Source organism: Sus scrofa, chromosome 15 (assembly GCF_000003025.6).
Source record: "Sus scrofa isolate TJ Tabasco breed Duroc chromosome 15, Sscrofa11.1, whole genome shotgun sequence".
NCBI classification, from domain to species: Eukaryota; Metazoa; Chordata; class Mammalia; order Artiodactyla; family Suidae; genus Sus; species Sus scrofa.
Genome location: NC_010457.5, coordinates 68,097,690 through 68,117,268, shown reverse-complemented (window position 1 = coordinate 68,117,268; position 19,579 = coordinate 68,097,690). Strand labels below are relative to the sequence as shown.

The 19,579-nt window shown below is 37.2% G+C and overlaps 1 protein-coding gene and 1 long non-coding RNA gene across 3 annotated transcripts in view; one reads left to right on the top strand and one right to left on the bottom strand.

Annotated features, from left to right (window-relative positions):
• PSMD14 (proteasome 26S subunit, non-ATPase 14) overlaps positions 1-9,890 on the bottom strand; it is a 101,506-nt gene extending 91,616 nt beyond the window's left edge. The window contains exons 1-3 of one of the 2 annotated variants that reach the window (XM_003359536.5): positions 9,687-9,890; positions 2,785-2,909; positions 178-230 (exon numbers count right to left, since the gene is read on the bottom strand). In XM_003359536.5, coding sequence (XP_003359584.2) covers positions 178-225 — 48 coding nt within the window. In that variant the 5' untranslated portion in view covers positions 226-230; positions 2,785-2,909; positions 9,687-9,890. The remainder of the gene's footprint in view (positions 1-177; positions 231-2,784; positions 2,910-9,686) is intronic. The other variant, XM_013984188.2, reaches the window with a different exon arrangement.
• LOC110257003 overlaps positions 10,034-19,579 on the top strand; it is a 38,419-nt gene continuing 28,873 nt past the window's right edge. Inside the window, exon 1 of the long non-coding RNA XR_002339113.1 lies at positions 10,034-10,179. This is a non-coding gene — a long non-coding RNA (uncharacterized LOC110257003). The remainder of the gene's footprint in view (positions 10,180-19,579) is intronic.

Here is a 19,579-nt window from a genome sequence, read left to right as displayed (position 1 = left end):
AAATATTCTCCACAAGTTATTTAGCGCTGGAATACAGCAATCAGCAATAAGGGAAGCTTCTTACCATAAGGTTATCTGTGAGGTGATTTTCTTGGGAGTGATTTCTTTCTCTTTGGATAACTAGTGAAAGGTTTGTAGTTTATACACAAAGAAATACTTAAGAGTCTATATACTAACCTGGCCCAGTCCAGGCATACCTCCTCCAAGTCTAAGAAGTCTGTCCATTTTTTCTAGAAAACAGAAACAAAGGAAAATGTTCCTAAGCACAAAAGTGTTTACTCAATTGCTATCTATATAATTCACCTTCAGTCACTCAGTATGTCAAAAATATTGGTGGTAATTACAACACAACATCAGACTTCCTGTTAATTAACACCACATATTAATTCAAGAAGCTGTCTTCCATGCTAATTAACAGACCTTATTTTACTGCTTTGGTTTTGGGTTATCCCCAGTTTTAAAGACAAGCAATCTTAGCATACTTTCAAAACTTTGCTATCATTAAGTTAATTATATTTTCTTATTGTTATCTAATAAAATACCTGAATGAGGAAAAAGTGCCTGAAATGCTTATCATATGTATGATTGAATTTCCTTCAATTTGTCCAGAGTGTACAAATAAAAATCCTCACTTTTAAATTAAATTTTAACATCCTCATTAGTAAGTTCTGTGCTAATTAACTTACAGCTTGTCAGTTATCATCAAAAGTACATGTGAAAGACATTGTGAGCAGATTATAGATCTCTGAATTACCATCAAAGGCTTTTTAAAAAAGAACTTATTATACTAAAATAAATATTATAAAGTAAACATTAAATGCATTAAGATAGTGTTCTAGAACCCACACATATTCTGGGTTATTTCAGATACTGTGAAGATATACCCCCTTTGTCACTAAGGAAAATCAGCGGTTGTTCTTAATTATGATTTTAGAGTTAATCAATACAAAGAGGATTAATTCTGAAATATTGATCTAATTTGTTTTTCATGTCTGGAATAACTATAGAAGACATTCGTACAAGCTTGAAAAATTCAGATGAAATCAAAAGGAAAAAATAGGAAGGGTATTAATATGGCCTCAAACACACAAAAAGGAGTAATCAAATTATAAAGATGAATATTAGTACAACTAAACACTTAAGACAAGGAAGCATTTTTTTCTACTTAAAAATTGCTATTATGCCTTAAAAGTCCTCTTCATCCTAAGTGTTTGCTTTAGAAAATAATATTATTACACATTACATTCTAAATTAAATACTAACAGATCAGTTTAGTCATTTGTCCATATTGTTTTACTAGTTAGAATGCTACACAAAAACACAATAATATACTTATGATCATTATATTACTGCCTAATCATGTTTGTTGAATTCTGCTAACAATTTAATCCTGTGACTATTTAACACCGTTAATGTTGCAGACTTTAGGTCCATATTTAGTTAATGTTGCAAACTTTAGGTCCACAAGTAGAAATGATACAGCTATGGAATCTGTGCAAAGTGAACACACACCACAACCACCACCTACATGAAAGAAAAAAACTATCAGTATCTGAGAACCTCTAATGCCCCCTTCCCAGTCTCTACTACCCTACAAAAGCAGAATTCCAACGTTTAACTATGTCTGCTGTTTTTGAATCTTATATAAACAAAGTTACTTTTTCTGTCTGGCTTGTTTCACTTCACGAATTTGTGTAACTGACACAGATAAAATCATTTTAAAAAATGAAAAGGCAAAAAAGAAAACTGATAGTCCAGACAAAATTTCCACTTTACAACCTTAACTCACCCTAATAGCAACATTTACAAAATAAAATCTCCATCAAATTCTCATTAAAATTCCTCAACTCAAATACAGCATTCAATACACAGCCCTTTTTAAAGGCTGCAGACTGAAAACAAAACAAAACCCTGTGTATTTTAAAATACATAAGACATTTATTTCTCTACAATATATTAAAAATTGCTACTATGCCTTAAAAGTCCTCTTCTCAAAAAAAAAAAAAAAAGCTTTTGGAACAGTCCGAGCTTACAAATGTAAAGATTAAATGAAAAAAAAATTTAGATATTATACATATTCCAGCCCAAAGTCAATTCCCAGCTGTGTTCAGTTTACCTATTCCCTCTGTGTTGTTTCTGATGACTTTACACAGTCTCCAGATGCTGTGAATATACATGAGCAATGTGGGGAGCAGAGGGAAAGAAAATCTGGCAGGTCAAACTTGTGTTTTTAGCAAAATTAGATGTCTCAGCAAACAGGAAAAAAATTACTTAACAAACTAAAATATTTAAGATAAGATAATCAGGTTTAATAAAAATACTAACATTTGGAAATGAAATACATCAATAAATATTCTAAATCACACTGCTTAAAAAAAAGTTTATGGGAGTTCCCGTTGTGGCGCAGTAGTTAATGAATCCAATTAGGAACCATGAGGTTGCGGGTTCAGTCCCTGCCCTTGCTCAGTGGGTTAAGGATCCAGCGTTGCCGTGAGCTGTGGTGTAGGGTGCAGACGCAGCTCGGATCCCGCATTTGCTGTGGCTCTGGTGTAGGCCGGTGACTACAGCTCTGATTGGACCCCTAGCGTGGGAACCTCCATATGCCACAGGAGCAGCCCAAGAAATAGCAAAAAAAAAAAAAAGCAAACAAAAATGCTAGTTATCTAAATGACTTTTAAGAGTCCTTAAATTTGAGCTTCTGATGTGTGTTAAAAATGATATATTTTCTTAACATCTTTATAACATATCCTGAAAGAATAGGTAAAATACATTCTTAATTCTCACCTGGTCAGTAACTATAACTCTTGTAGTGTTAACTTCAATTTGTTGAATTTGACCAATTTCTTCTTAAGAGATTGCTAATACTGGCAGGTATAATTTTTCCCAAGTCTTTTTTTTTCCTCTCTCTCCTAAAAAAAGGTAAATAAAATATTATTTTGAGAACTAAGGATGGAAACATGCAAGAGCTTTAAAAGAAGTAAAATTCCTAAAAAAAAAAAGAAATCAAAATCAATTTTTAATCACCACTTCCAGAGAGTAAAGAATGAATACCATTCCAGAGAGCAATAGAGCATAGTGATTAACCCTGTATCCAAATTTTGTTTCTAAAGTTTCTTTTTTGAGCAGTTCTAATTATATGTGTGGATTGACATTTCATGACTTACTCTTTCTAGAGGAGTTTCAAGGAACAAAGAAAACATGTTCATTTTTAAACAGAACAAAATATTTTTAAATAGAATAACTCATCCTATTGTGCAATTACCATATAGGTTCACTGCACATTATTACAAATCTATAATATATCATGGAATCATAGTTTACTTTTTCTGTATCTTGAAAGTTTGTTATTTCATTATCCTAGGAATTACTTTGTCATGTCTTAATTATTCCCAGCTATGCCAAAAAAGACTAAAATAATAAGAAAATGGAAGGATGGTAAGAATCATCCCAAATGATACAACAGTGAAATATATTATAGCCATTGCATCATCATTCAGTTTTACTGTGCTGCCCAAAGCATTACTTCATCTTTCAAAAAGATATAAAAGACTAAAGACATCATCTTTGTAGTCTTTCTTTTAGCTTTCATTGAACACAGTTGAGAAATTAGAATTTTTCATTTTCTTCCCATAACGGCAAAAAGAGAACTAATTGAGGAAAAAAAGTTTCACAATTATTAGAGAATCACAAGGAGAACGTAAACAAACAAGTAACAGCACTCTACTCTCTAATGATGATAATAAAATTGATATAAGCCAGGTTTTCTTTGGCACTACTGACATTCAGAACCAAATAATCTTCTGTGGTAGGGGCCCGTCTTGTGCACTGTAGGATGTATATGATGTTTAGCAGCACCCCTGGCCTCTACCCACTAGATGCCAGTAGGACCTACCATTTAAGTAAGTCGTGATAATTAAAAATGTCTCCAAAAAGGAAGGGAGACCCTCCTACACTGTTGCTGGGAATGTGAACTGGTACAGCCACCTTGGAAAACAGTATGGAGGTTTCTTAAAAAACTAAAAAAAAAAGCTACATATGATCCAGCAATCCCACTCCTGGGCACATATCTGGAAAAGATGAAAACTCTTAATTTGAAAAGATACATGCAACCTAATGTTCAGAGCAGCACGATTAACAATAGCCAAGACATGAAAGCAACCCAAGTGCCTATCAACAGACAACTGGTTTAAGAAGATGTGGTATATATGTGTGTGTATGTGTGTGTGTACGTGTATAAAAGAGAATATTATTCAGCCATAAAAAGAAGGAAATATTGCCATTCGTAGTAACATATGTGGACCTAGAGATTATCACAATAAGGGAAGCAGGTCAAAGACAAAAGTTACTTGACATCACTTATAGGTAGAATCTAAAAAATAATACAAATGAATTTATATACAAAATGACTCACAGGCATAGAAAACAAACATAGTTACCAAAGAGGAAAGAGAGTGGGGGAGAGATAAATTAGGAGTATGGGATGAACAGTACAAACTACTATACATTAAATAGATAAAAGGATTTGCTGTTTAACACAGGAAACAATGTTTGATATCTTATAATAACCTATAATGGAAAATAACCAGAATATATATATATTCAGGAGATATATATATATATATATATAATATATATGTATACATATGTGTGTGTATATATATATTCACAAACTGAATCACTTTGCTGTATACCTGAAACTAACACAATACTGTAAATCAACTACACTTAAATTTTCAAAAATGTCTCCAGACATAGCCAAATGTCCCCTGGAAGGGCAAAATCATCCCAGTTCAGAAGCACTGATATAAACAAAATTTCAGACCATTGACAATATCCTCAATCAATTTTCTTGAACTTAAAAATCAAAAAGTGTTGGAAAGTTTGGGAGCTCTTCAAAAAGTTCAACAGAGAATTACCACATGACCCAGAAATTTCCACTCCTAGGTATATGTCCAAAAGAACTGAAAACAGGTATTCAAAACAAGTATATGTACATGCATGTTTACAGCATCACTACTGATAACAGCCAAAAGGTGCAAACAGCCAAAATGTCCGTCAATGGATAAACAAATTCTATATACACATACAATGGAACATATGGAATATTATTTAGCTACAAAAGGAATGATGCATTGATACATGTTATAACATGGTTGAAGCTGAAAACATTATGCTATGTGAAAGAAGCTATGCAGAAAAGTCACATATTGCATGATTCCACTTACATGAAATATCCAAACTATATAAATCCATAGAGACAAAATGTAGATTGGTAGTTGCTAGGGACTAGGGGAGAATAAAACAGAAATATATTTAAAATGTGGAACTCAGGAGTTCCCGTCAAGGCTCAGTGGTTAACGAATCCGACTAGGAACCATGAGGTTGCAAGTTCGATCCCTGGCCTTGCTCAGTGGGTTGAGGATCTGTCGTTGCCATGAGCTGTGGTGTAGGTCACAGATGTGACTCGGATCCTGAGTTGCTGTGGCTCTGGTGTAGGCTAGCAGCTGCAGCTCCGATTGGACTCCTAGCTTGGGAACCTCCATATGCCATGGGATCGGCCCTAGAAAAGACAAAAAAAAAAAAAAAAAAAAAAAAAATGTGGAACTCATCTTTATAATATGGGTATGTTCCAGATTCATAAATGATGGATGATGAGCAGTTAATTACATTCAAATGATGTCCATCAGGTACATATACCTTCAAAACCAGGAAAATACAGAATAAAAATGTGTATATGCTAAGTTTAAACTCTTATTAAAATTTCTAATATAGGTTTTTTTTTTTTTTACTATTCCTTTATTTTTACTTCTGTAAATTATTCATAAAATGACTTAAAGGTGTAAAAAATTTTTAAAGGTTCATTGGACCTGATGGTAGATGGTGAGGATCATTCTTCTTGGTATATGAGATTAAAAGCTATAAGTCTACAATCTAAGTGCCAGGATTAGAATTCCAGTTCTAACACTTTTCAGCTCTGTGTCCTCAGGTCAGTTAGCTCTCTTAACCTCAGTTTCTTCATCTGCAAAATGGGAACTGGTAGCATCCACCTCAGAGTTCTTTAGAAAATTAAAGAAGACAATGAACATAAACATGCAATATAATGTTTAGTATATTGTAAGTACACAAGGCATGTTAGCTGCTGTCATCAGCACCAGCATCCTATGAGCATAGCTACAATTCACCTAACACAGATTCTTCTTTCCATATAATTTGCCATCTAGTGAACTTCAAAACACTGGGCATATTTCATGGCACTAAATGAATTACACTGAGGAGAAAGGACTTGCATTTAGCAAAGGCATTCATAAATTTAAGGTGTTATAGTAGAACATAAAATACTTCCATTTCTTAGAAATATAAGGATAGCAAAAGGTCTATAGATTGAAACCAAGTTTTTACATCTACCAAAAAGCAGAGGACTCAAAAGCTCATTGACGGTATGATTAACTAAAACACATTATCAGATAACATGAATAAAGTGCTTAACTCTGCCTAATAGTCATACATAATGTTTAGAATCCTAATTGGTAAAAATAGCATAAAATTAAGTATCAGGGATATTCTTTTATGGCTCCGTGGGTTAAGGACTGGTGTTGCCAACAGCTGTGGTGCAAGTCACAACTGTGGTGTGGGTTCCATCTCTGGCCTGGGCACTTTCAACATGCCATAGGCATGGCCAGGGGAAAAAAAAAAAAAAAAAAAAGTCCAGGAGTTTCTGTCGTGGCACAGTGGTTAACGAATCTGACTAGGAACCATGAGGTTGCGGGTTCGATCCCTGCCCTTGCTCAGTGGGTTAACGATCTGGCATTGCCGTGAGCTGTGGTGTAGTTCGCAGACACGGCTCGGATCTGGCGTTGCTGTGGCTCTGGTGTAGGCCGGTGGCTACAGCTCTGATTAGACCCCTAGCCTGGGAATCTCCATATGGTGCAGGTGCGGCCCAAGAAATGGCAAAAAGATAAAAAAAAAAAAAAAAAAAAAAAAAGTCCATAAAATAACTGTTTGAAACGGTTGACAATTTTCCATTTTTTCATCCCCCAACTGAGTTAACAAAATCTGGAAGCCCTTAGCTGTTTAGGTTTATTCTCTGTTTCCTAATTCACTTTTCAGTTTTTACTCCTCAATCCATGCTGCAGTTATATACTATTACTTCTCAGATGGATGATAAATCCTTTTTTTTTTTTGTCTTTTTAGGGCCACACCCATAGCATATGGAGGTTTCCAGGCTAGGAGTCGAAATCAGAGCCACAGCTGCCGGCCTATGCCAGAGCGACAGCAACGCCAGATCCGAGCCGCATCTGCAACCTACACCACAGCTCACAGCGATGCCAGATCCTTAACCCACTGAGCGGTCCCAGGGATCCAACCCACAACCTCATGGTTCCTAGTAGGATTTGTTTCCACTGCACCACAAGGGGAACTCCAATAAATCCTTTTTAAACTACTCCATATTTGTGATCTCACTGTATTTCTAATTCCTCTACTGTCTGATTTGTGGAAAGTAATTAAGAACTTATTTCTCTCACTTTTCTTAAGGGCTTTCTTCAGTGGAAAAACTAAGTTTAATGTTCAGAGTCAACATTAAACTTAATTATATAAATAAGATTTTGAAAACAAGATTTCTCCCTGTTTAGAATGGCGAGGATGGAATTACCATAAATATGCTCTTGTCCTACCTCCTAATTACAGCATTCAAGCATTTATTAAATACCACCCTGTATTTAAGGTAATACAGAAATAGAGTCATTAAGGAATTTAGTGAATTTAACTGAAAGAATTTGCAATCCACCTGGGGAGGCATGAAATAAATCCATGGGGAAAAAACATAAAATGAAAGGACAGCAGTATTGAGCTAGAAAGTCACTGGAGGCAATCAGATTTAGATTTGAATTCTGGCTTCATCACCTACCCTGGCTATGCTGTATATGTAAGTTATCTTCTATACTCTAGACTTCATTTATAAAATGAGGATATCTTCTTCGCAAGCTTGTTGTAAGAAAAGAAAAAAAAAGAGCACCTAATAAAACATAGTGCCTGAAATATTCACAGGTACTTCCAACTGCTGTTGTTATTGTTACTATCTTAAAGGCAAAAAAGATTATTTAATCCAATTCTCACTTTACAGATGGGACACCAAAATATCATAAAATAGAATATGAATGTCAGATGAGTGCAACAAATTGGGCATAGGGCAAGTTCATGAGTAATAAATCACCAGTATTCAGGTCAGGCTTTTACAAGTGGATACTGACTTATGAAACAAACACTGCTATAAAATTAAAAACAATTTCATAAAAGCACAATTGCTTCTTTTCACTGATTTTCAAACATGGATTGTGTAACTAAACACAGGTTTACAGACAAGAACAAAATAAATCCATGCCAGAAAGATTAAAATCCAGCTTTTCAATAAGAACAGCAATATAGTATTTATGGGGTGGGGAGGGGAGGTTTCCAAATTCAACAGGTGAGGCTTCATTGAAAGACCATGACTTCAAAACTTTGCTCTGTTGGCTAGATGTAATTTTGTTCCGGGACAAATTTAAGACAATATTCAGGCTTTTCGCTAAATACTACTTCACTAAATGCATCTTGTAGTTAATTCTGAGGCACTACATTTCTTAATCTGGTCAAATGCTCAATTTATATGTTTAAAACATACATAATTTAAACTTTAAATGAGCCAAGTGCTAGCTTTATATGACAAGAGGGCCACTTTATGTTAATCATCCCCACTAAAACTGTATTCAGTTCTTTTTTATTTCAACATTATCAGTGACTTGTCTTATTGTTTACTCATAAATATTAAGTCAGCAGCACTAAAAACATACTTATATGAGCAATGAAGAAAGTAATTTTCACTCTAGTAACTGCATTTCTATGCTAATTTTCAAAGCCTCTCAGCATTTCCCATTAAATCTTTTTACCAACTTCTGGTTACTATTTTTTTTAAAATTTCTGTAATTTTCTCTTCAGTCACTAGATTTATATTCAAATTCTTTCGATAAGTCTACATTTTTCTTCTTTTGACTAACAAAGTAACGTCAACAGGAAAATTAAGTTCCAAGAGGTAACAGAAGCAGATTTCTACTTTATTGAAAGCTGGAAATGTAATCAATACATTACAATCAACAACTACTCAACTGGACAAATTGAAAGTAAGTTAAAAGGCATAGCAGGAATAACCACACTTTAAAGAGTTTCAAGGTTAAAAACCAGTGCACCTCTGGGGTTATTTTTGAAGGGAGTTGAGAACCTCACACCAAGAGAAAAGGGGTCATGGCCTATGCTCAGGACAAGTGATAAAGTACACATGCATTCAACGGGAAAGTTAATTTTATCCTCTCACTCTTATTTTCTGTCTGGCGGGAAGTTTTTCAACACAGGGGTAACTTTCAATAGAGCACATACAAATAGAGGCAAAAACCAAGGGTTCTACCCTGTATAAGGAGAGGGTCCAAAATGTGGTGAATTCAGCGGAGCAGAAATGCCTGGAGGAAGGAGATCTAAATCAAGACCAACAGCCGGCAGTAGCCGGCGAGGAGGACGAAGGAACCTGGACCCACCCTCACTTCCTGGGCCCCCAGTGGCAACTCGGCTGGGCAACGTGACTCAGGAAAGCACCCGGCTGGCAGCGGCCTAACGCGGATGCCTCCGCGGACCTCCTGGGGCGGCCTTTCCCGTCTCACCTTTGGCGGGCTGGCGAAGAGGCCGCAGTCTGGACCCTTGTGACGCGGCGGTGGCGGTGACAGCGGCGGCGGCGGCCGTGACGGCGGCGGCAGCAGCAGCTCGGGCTCAGCCGGGTTCTGGCTCCGCGAACCGGCGATGAATCAGCCCGATTCCATTCAAAAGAGTCGCCCGGGCCTCCGCCGCGAAGCACTTCCGGGTTCACTGCTCTGCTCCGGCTTCCGTTCCCCCGACGACCAATTGGAGACGACTCTGGAGATGGGCGAGCGTCCCAGGAGGAGCTGCCCGGACTGACAACGCCTGCCGCCCGCTTCCCCGGTCCCAGCTGGGAGGGCGGAGCGGAAGTTAGCGCCGAGACCGCTCCTGCACCTCCGACATCCTCCCTTTTCTGCTCCCGCCTCTCCCTTCCCACTTCTGCGCGTTCTGCGAACTCCGAGATCCGGGACGCAGGCCTACACAGCCTGGGAGGTGACTGGTTAGGAAATGGAACTGCAGGTATGCGAAGACCAGTACCCTTTACGTTTTGGTGTCCACCCGCGGCCCTTCTTAAAAACGAAAAGGTTCCCTTGAACTAAACTTAACTTGGTCACCTGAGAAGCAAAATTGAAAAGGGAGGGGTGTGAAGAGTGGGAAACAGTGGAATACTTTTTTCCATACGACATAATACCCACCTTCTTGTCTTTACCGCTTTGCAGAGATTGAATTTCAAGGAAAACCAAAATTTCCTAAATAGTAAAACCATCTATTTTAAGCTCAATGCAATTTACAAGTTTAAGAAATCATTTCCTCACGTTTCTCCGGGTAACTACCATCAACAGTAACGTTTTGCCCATTATGTGCTCTGTGCTAGGTTTTCAGAGAGCAAAACTGCCCAAGAAATAACTATTGACAGGTTTATATTTCACTTCCCTACAGGCTCTCTTTAGGGCAGCACATTTACCAAGTCCCTCTCACTTTGTCAGATATATTACAGATAACTAACATCTTCGAGGCATTCCTATATCAAGAATTTACTGGATGGAGGGAAAAGAAGATTATACCATATGAAACCAAAGCGGTTTGTGTGGCATATTAACACCCAATTTCCCCCTCAAAGAATTCCACCTAAAAATGTATATACATTGTTTTAATCATAGGTAATACTAATTATATATGGATCCATGTCTTTATCTTTTCCCTCAAACCCGTGCCTTTTTTTTTTTTTTTTTTTTTTTTTTTTTTTGCAGATGTCCTTCATGTAGTTTCCCTAATCAGACCCAAGAGTAGACACCTCTTATTCACCTATTCCCACTGGCTTCCCAATTAAAAACTCTGGAAATGACGAAGGGTCTAATCTATAAAATAGTTTTTCAATCCACCACTCCCCTTTCTCCATTCTCTCTACTCCAACTCTCTACTCCTTAACTCAAACCTGCATTATTCTTTTCCTAGAATACTGCAGTAATCTCCTTGATCTCCCTGCCTCCATTCTGTCTTAATCCACTCTCCACTGGCAAATGTCCTTTCTACTATACAAATAAAATCATGCCCCTTCTGGAGTTCCTCTTGTGGTGCAGTGGTTAACGAATCCGACCAGGAACCATGTGGTTGCGGGTTCGATCCCTGCCCTTGCTCAGTGGGTTAAAGATCCAGCGTTGCCATGAGCTGTGGTGTAGGTTGCAGATGAGGCTTGGATCCCACGTTGCTGTGGCTCTGGCGTAGGCCGGTGGCTACAGCTCCGATTCCACCCCTAGCCTGGGACCTCCATATGCCGCAGAAGCAGCTCAAGAAAAGGCAAAAAGACAAAAACAAAAAAAGTCATGCCCCTTCTATGTGTAAAATTTCATCAGTGGCTCCCCATAACACCCAGTTCAAAATTCAAAAATCCCTCAATTTTGAAGCACCTTGCTCCAGCCATACTAAAGGGAGATGTCCATAGGGTCTTTGAAAAACTCTGACATATTTCTGGAAACCTAGAAGATAACATACAGGCTTAGGATTGTGTGAGTGCTAGGGCTGTGTGAATGCTCAGCAAAGACCTGAGAAAGCACTAAGATCTTACCTCTAGCTAACCTTGAAGCTCTAAACTAGAAATAAGTGAATATAAAGAAAGAGTTGCAAACTCCCTGGATGACTGTCAAGGTCATGCCCCAACACACATACAAAACCCTCTGAAGAATGAATTCAGGGAATTCCTGTTGTGGCTCAGCAGGTTATGAACCTGACTAGTATCCATGAGGATGTGGGTTTAGTCCTGGCCTTGCTCAGTGGGTTAAGGATCTGGCATTGCCATGAGCTGTGGTGTAGGTGGCAGACTCAGCTCAGATCCCATGTGGCTGTGGCTGTGGCTGGCAACTGCAGCTCTGATTTGACACATAGCTTGGGAGTTTCCATATGCCTCAGGTGTGGCCCTGAAACAAAAAATGAATTCCGAAAAGTCACAAAAACAACAACTACTACAATAAACAAAAAGAGCATAAACCCTGGGGACGGTGTTGAACCCAGTTTCCAGAGGAGTCACATTATAGTATTCAAAATGTCTCTTTTTCAAAATAAAAAACTTGGATGATATATGCAAAGAAATAAGAATGTATGGCTCAAAGTTCCTTTATGGCACAGCAGGTTAAGGATCCAGTGCTGTCACTGGAGTGGCTTGGGTTGCTGCTGTGGCATGGGTTCCATCCTGACCCAAGAACTTCCACATGCCAAAGAATCTATGGCCCATATATGGAGGAAAAAGCAGTCAACAGAAAGTATTTCTGAGGAAGCCCATATGTTGGACTTATTACATAGACTTTAAGATATTTTAAATATGTTCACAAAGCTAAAGGAAACCATGTCTAAAGAACTAGAAGAGAAAAAAAAAAGAACTAGAAGAGGAGTTATCTTGTGGCTCAGCAGGTTAGGGATCCAGCATTGTCACTGCTGTGGCTCTGATTACAGCTGTAGCATGAGTTCCATCCCTGACCTGGGAGCTTCTGCCTCAGCTGCAGCCAAAAAAAAAAAAAAAAACTAAAAGAAAGAATGAGAAATATGTTTCATAAAAATAAATAATAGTAACAAAATTGTTTTTAAAAATTCTAGAGTTGAAAAGTATAAAAACTGAAGTAGAAAACTAGAAGGTCTCAACAGCGGATTTGAGCTAATGGAAGAAAGACTCAGCAAATTGGAATATTGCCCGGCTGAGATTATCTATTCTGGGTAACAAATAGAAAAGAGAATGAAGGTATATGAACAGAGCCTCAGAGGGCTATTGGACACAATCAGGTGTACCATATGTAATTGTAGCCCTAGGAAGTGAGAAATTAAAAAGGGAAGAAATGATATTTGAAGGGATAATGGTCAAGAACTTTCAAATTTGATGAAAAACATTAATCTACACATCCAAGAAGCTTAATAAACTCCAAGTGGTATAAACTCAAAGAAACCCAGACCCAGACACGCTGTAATTAATCTATTGAAAGCCAAAGTAAAGGAGAGAATCCTGAAAGTATGTTATGTATCACTACATAATCCACAAGTGTATTATGTATCATTACATAATCCTCAGTAAGATTTACCACAAAAACTATGGAGCAAAAAAAGCAGTGGAATGATATATTCAAAATGCTGAAAGAAAAAGACTGTCAACCAAGAATTCTATAGCCAGGAAAACTATCCTTTTAAAATGAAGGAGAAATTAATACATTCCTGAAATGTATATAAAAACAAAAAAGAATAGAATTTAACATCAGGAAACTTGCCATATAAGAAATTCTAAAGGGAGTCTTTTAGGTTGAAATGAAAAGAAACTAAGCAGTAATTTATTCCACATAAAGGAATAAAGGACACTTGTAAAGTTAAATCATAAATAATTATAAAAGACAGTATAAATATTCTTGTTTATAATTCCTTTTTTCTCTGATTTGATTTAAAAGACAACTGCAGGCATTTCGATTGTGGCTCAGCAGTAATGAACCCAACTAGGATCCATGAGGATGCAGGTTCAATCCCTGGCCTCACTCAGTGGGTTAAGGATCTGGTGTTGCCATGAGCTGTGGTGTAGATCACAGACATGGCTCAAATCTGGCTTTGCTGTGTCTGTGGCTTAGGCTGGCAGCTGTAGCTCTGATTACCCCCCAGCCTGGAATTCCATATGCTGTGCGTGAGGCCCTAAAAAAAAAGACCAAAAAAAATTTTTTTTTAATTTTTAAAAGACATAATTGCCTAAAGCAATAATTATAAACCTGTGTTGATAGGCATAGTATGTATAAAGAAGTAATTGTATCACACTTATGGCATAAAGAGGGGAGGGAGTGAAGCTATATAGTAGCAAAGTTCTTGTATACTACCTGAAATTAAATTAGTATTAACCCATGTTACACATTGCTGTAACTTGGCAATGGTAACCCCCAAGTAACCACTAAGAAAACACTAAAAAAATATATAATAGCAGAAGTGAAAGGGGATTTAAATAGTACACTAAAAAATATATATTTAACACAAAAGACAGCAGTAACAGAATATAACAGAAAAACATGATATTTTAAAAACAAATAGCAAAATGGCAAGTGTAAAACTACCTTATCAGTAATTACATTAAATGAAAATGGAGTTAATATTCCAGTTAAAAGGCAGAGATTCCCAGAATGGATTAAAAAAGAAAACAACTGTATGCAGTCCACAAGAGATGCATTTTAGATTTAAAGACACAGATATTTTGAAACTAAAAGGATGAAAAATATATCTACCATGCAAACAGTAACAAAAATGATATAAGCAATGTTCCCTGTGCTGCTTAGGACTCAGCACTTTCACCACTGTGGCCCAGGTTCAATCTTGGTTTGGGAATTGAGACCCTATAATAAGTTGCAGCATACTGTGGCAAAAAAAAAAAAAAAAAAGTATAACCATTTTGGAAATTGTCCTGGCATTTTTAAAAAATAAAGTTAAAAACATAGGAGTATGGGATACAATATTAATACACAGAAATCTATCGCTGCATTTCTATGTGCTAACAATGAAAGATCAGAAAGAGAAATTAGGGAAATTCCCATTTATCATTACTTCAAAAAGAATAAAATACCTAGGAATAAACAAACTTAGACAAAAGACCTGTACTCTGAAAACTATACAGTGCTGATGTAAGAAATCAAAGATGACACAAACAGATGGAAAGTTATATATATACCGGAGTTCCCGTTGTGGTGCAGTGGTTAACGAATCCGACTAGGAACCATGAGGTTGCGGGTTCGATCCCTGCCTTGCTCAGTGAGTTAAGGATCCGGCGTTGCCGTGAGCTGTGGTGTAGGTTGCAGATGCGGCTTGGATCCCGAGTTGCTGTGGCTCTGGCATAGGCTGGCAGCTACAGCTCCGATTAGACCCCTAGCCTGGGAACCTTCATATGCTGCGGGAGTGGCCCAAGAAATAGCAAAAAAAAGACAAAAAAAAAAAAAAAAGACATATATATACCATGTTCTTGGATTAGAAGAATCAATATTGTCAAAATGACTATACTACCCAAGGCAATATACAGATTCAATGCAATCCTAACAAGTTATCAATGACATTCTTCACAGAACTAGAGCAAAACATTTTAAACTTTGTATGGAAACACAAAAGACCCCAAATAGCCAAAGCAATATTGAAAAATAAAGAATGGAACTGGAAGAATCAGGTTCCCAGACTGTAGTGTATACTACAAAGTTATAGTCATCAAAACAGTATGATAGATCTATAGAAATATAGATCAGTGGAACAGTATAGAAAGTCCAGGAATAAACCCAAGCACCTATGTTAAACTAATACATGGCAAAGGAGGCAAGAATATACAATCGAGGAAAGATAGTCTCTTCAATAAGTGGTGCTGGGAATACTGGGTAGGTACAGGTAGGTATATATAAAAGAATGAAATTAGAACATTCTTTAACACTATATGCAAAAATAAACTCAAAATGGATTAAGGGCCTAAAACATAAGGCCAGATACTATAAAACTCCTAGAGGAAAACATAGGACACTCTTTGACATAAATCACGGTAATAGCTTGTTTGATCCCACCTCTTAGAATAATGAAAATGAAAACAAACCAATGGGACCTAGTTAAACTTACAAGCTTTTGCACAGTAAAGGAAATCATTAAAAAAAAAAAGAAAGAAAGAAAAGAACACAGAGAATGGGAGAAAATCTTTGCAAATGAACTAACTGACGAAGGAATTATCTCTCAACATATACAAACATCTCATAGAGCTTTATATAAAAAAAATAAAAATAAAAAAGTGGCAGATGATCTAAATAGACATTTCTCCAAAGAAGACAGACAGATGCCAAAAAATAAGCATGAAAAGATGCTCAACATCAGTAATTATTAGAGAAGTGAAAATCAAAACTACTATGAGGTATCACCTCACACCAGTCAGAATGGCCATCATCAAAAAGTCTACAAACGCTAGAGAGGGTGTGGAGAAAAGGGAAACCTCCTACACTGTTGGTGCAAATGTAAATCGGTACAACCACTATGGAGGACAGTTTGGCGTTTCCTTAAAAAACTAAATATAGAACTAGCATGTGATCCAGCAATCCCCTCCTGTGCAGAGAAAACAATAACTAAAAAAAAACAGAAAACAAAAAACCGTGCACCCCCAATGCTCACTGAAGCACTATTTATAGTAGCCAAGACATGGAAGCAACCATCTACAGAGGAATGGATAAAGATGATGTGGTACATATACACAATGGAATATTATTCAGCCATAAAAAGCATGAAATAATGCCATTTCAGGCAACATGGATGGAACTAGAGATTATCATACTGAGTGCAGTCAGACAGAGAAAGACAAATATATCACTTATATGTGGAACCAAAAAAAAATAGAAAAGAACTTATTTATAAAACAGAAACAGACTCACAGATTTCAAAACCAACCTTATGGTTGCCATAGTTGAAACCCCAGGAGAGAGGGAGGCATTGAGAGGTTGGGAATAACATATACATACTACTGTGTAAAATAGATGATTACTTGTACAGAGCTGACTGTATAGCACAGGGAAATCCACTCAATAGTTTGTAATAACCTATATGAGAAAAAAGAATGGATATATTTATATGTATAACTGATTTACTTTGCTAATACAAAATTGAAAATACAAAATTGTAAATCAATAAAAAATTTTTTAAAAAACACTATAAAAAAATGTAGGCGTTCCCTGGTGGCCTAGCAGGTTAAAGATTCAGTGTTGTCGCTATTGTGGCTTGGGGCACTGCTGTGGCATGGGTTGGATCCCTGGCCTGGGAACTTCTGCATGCTGGCATGGCCAAAAAAAAAAAAAAATACAATTATCATTTGACCTAGTAACTCCACTTTATATATTTGCCAAAAGTAAATGAAAACATATATCCACACCAAGAGTTAAGCATAAGTTCATATCAGTTTTATTACTAATAGTCCCAAACTGGTAATAATCCAGATATTTCTAAATTGATAAATGGATAAAGTGTGGTATGTCCTTACAATGCAATAATGTTCGTCAATAAAAAGGAAACTATATATGCAATAACAAGGATGACTCTCAAAAACATCATGCTGGATTTCCCGTTGTGGCTCAGCAGAAATGAATCTGATGCAGGTTCCATCCCTGGCTTTGCTCAGTGGGTTAAGGATCCAGTGTTGCCATGAGCTATGGTGTAGGTCACAGACACAGCTCGGATCTGGAGTGGCTATGGCACAGACTGGTGGCTACAGCTCCAACTTGACCCCTACCTGGGAACTTCCATATGCCATGGGTGCAGCCCCCAAAAGACTGAAATCATGCTGATAAAATGAGACACAAAAGAGCACACACTGTATAATGCCATTTTAATGAAACTCTAAAAATGGAATCAAATATATAGTGACAGCAGATCAGTGATTATCTTAGGGTTTCATTCTTTTTTTTTTTTTTAATAGCTGTACTCACAGCATATAGAAGTTCCTGGGCCAGGGACTTAACTCTGAACTGAAGTTGCAATGGATCCTTTAACCCACTGGGCCAGACCCCTGTGCCTCTGCAGTGACCTGAGCCACTGCAGTCAGATTCTTAATCCACTGTGCCATTGTGGGAACTTCCCATCTTAGGGTTTAAAGGTGGAGTTAGTTTTTGCTCTAATTTCTATTGCTTTGGGAGACTGACCTGAGAAAATATTCATGATTGATGTCAGAGAGTGTTTTGCCTATGTTTTCTTCTAGGAGTTTGATGGTGTCCTGTCGTATATTTAAGTCTTTCAGCCATTTGGAGTTTATTTTTGTGCATGGTGTGAGGGTGTGTTCTAGTTTCATTGCTTTGCATGCAGCTGTCCAGGTTTCCCAGCAATGCTTGCTGAATAGACTTTCCTTTTCCCATTTTATGTTCTTGCCTCCCTTGTCAAAGATTAATTGACCATAGGTGTCAGGGTTTATTTCCGGATTCTCTATTCTGTTCCATTGGTCTGTCTGTCTGTTTTGATACCAGTACCACACTGTTTTGATGACTGTGGCTTTGTAGTATTTCTTGAAGTCTGGGAGAGTTATGCCTCCTGCTTGGTTTTTGTTTCTCAGGATTGCTTTGGCAATTCTGGGTCTTTTGTGGTTCCATAGCAAAAATAAACCCATGGGACCTCATCAAACTGAAAAGCTTTTGCACAGCAAAGGAAACCAAAAAGAAAACAAAAAGACAACTTACAGAATGGGAGAAAATAGTTTCAAATGATGCAACTGACAAGGGCTTAATCTCTAGAATATATAAGCAACTTATACAACCCAACAGCAAAAAAACCAATCAATCAATGGAAAAATGGGCAAAAGACCTGAATAGACATTTCTCCAAAGAAGATACACAGATGGCCAACAAACACATGAAAAAATGCTCAACATCGCTGATTATAAGAGAAATGCAAATCAAAACTACCATGAGATACCACCTCACACCAGTCAGAATGGCCATCATTAATAAATCCACAAATAACAAGTGCAGGAGGGGCTGTGGAGAAAAGGGAACCCTCCTGCACTGCTGGTGGGAATGTAAACTGGTACAGCCACTATGGAGAACAGTTTGGAGATACCTTAGAAACCTATACATCGAACTTCCATATGACCCTGCAATCCCACTCTTGGGCATCTATCCAGACAAAGCTCTACTTAAAAGAGACACATGCACCCGCATGTTCATTGCAGCACTATTCACAATAGCCAGGACATGGAAACAATCCAAATGTCCATCGACAGATGATTGGATTTGGAAGATGTGGTGTATATATACACAATGGAATACTACTCAGCCATAAAAAAGGATGACATAATGCCATTTGCAGCAACGTGGATGGAACTAGAGAATCTTATACTGAGTGAAATGAGCCAGAAAGACAAAGACAAATACCATATGATATCACTTATAACTGGAATCTAATATCCAGCACAAATGAACATCTCCTCAGAAAAGAAAATCATGGACTTGGAGAAGAGACTTGTGGCTGCCCGATGGGAGGGGGAGGGAGTGGGAGGGATCGGGAGCTTGGGCTTATCAGCCACAACCTAGAATAGATTTACAAGGAGATCCTGCTGAATAGCATTGAGAACTATGTCTAGATACTCATGATGCAACAGAAGAAAGGGTGGGGGAAAAAACTGTAATTGCAATGTATACATGAAGGATAACCTGACCCCCTTGCTGTACAGTGGGAAAATAAAATAAAAAATAAAAGTGGAGTTAGGTGAGATGATTGACTACATGGAGTGTGAAAGAATTTTGGGGTTGTCAGGAATATTCTCATTATTGTGGTGTTGGTTTATCAAACTCATTAAACTGTACACTTAAAATATATTGTATATAATGTATACTACCATAAAGTTGATTTACATGAAGAAAAAAAATTCTCAAATTTGTCAGTTTATTTCTTTCCTTAGTCACTTCAAAGTATGACTTCT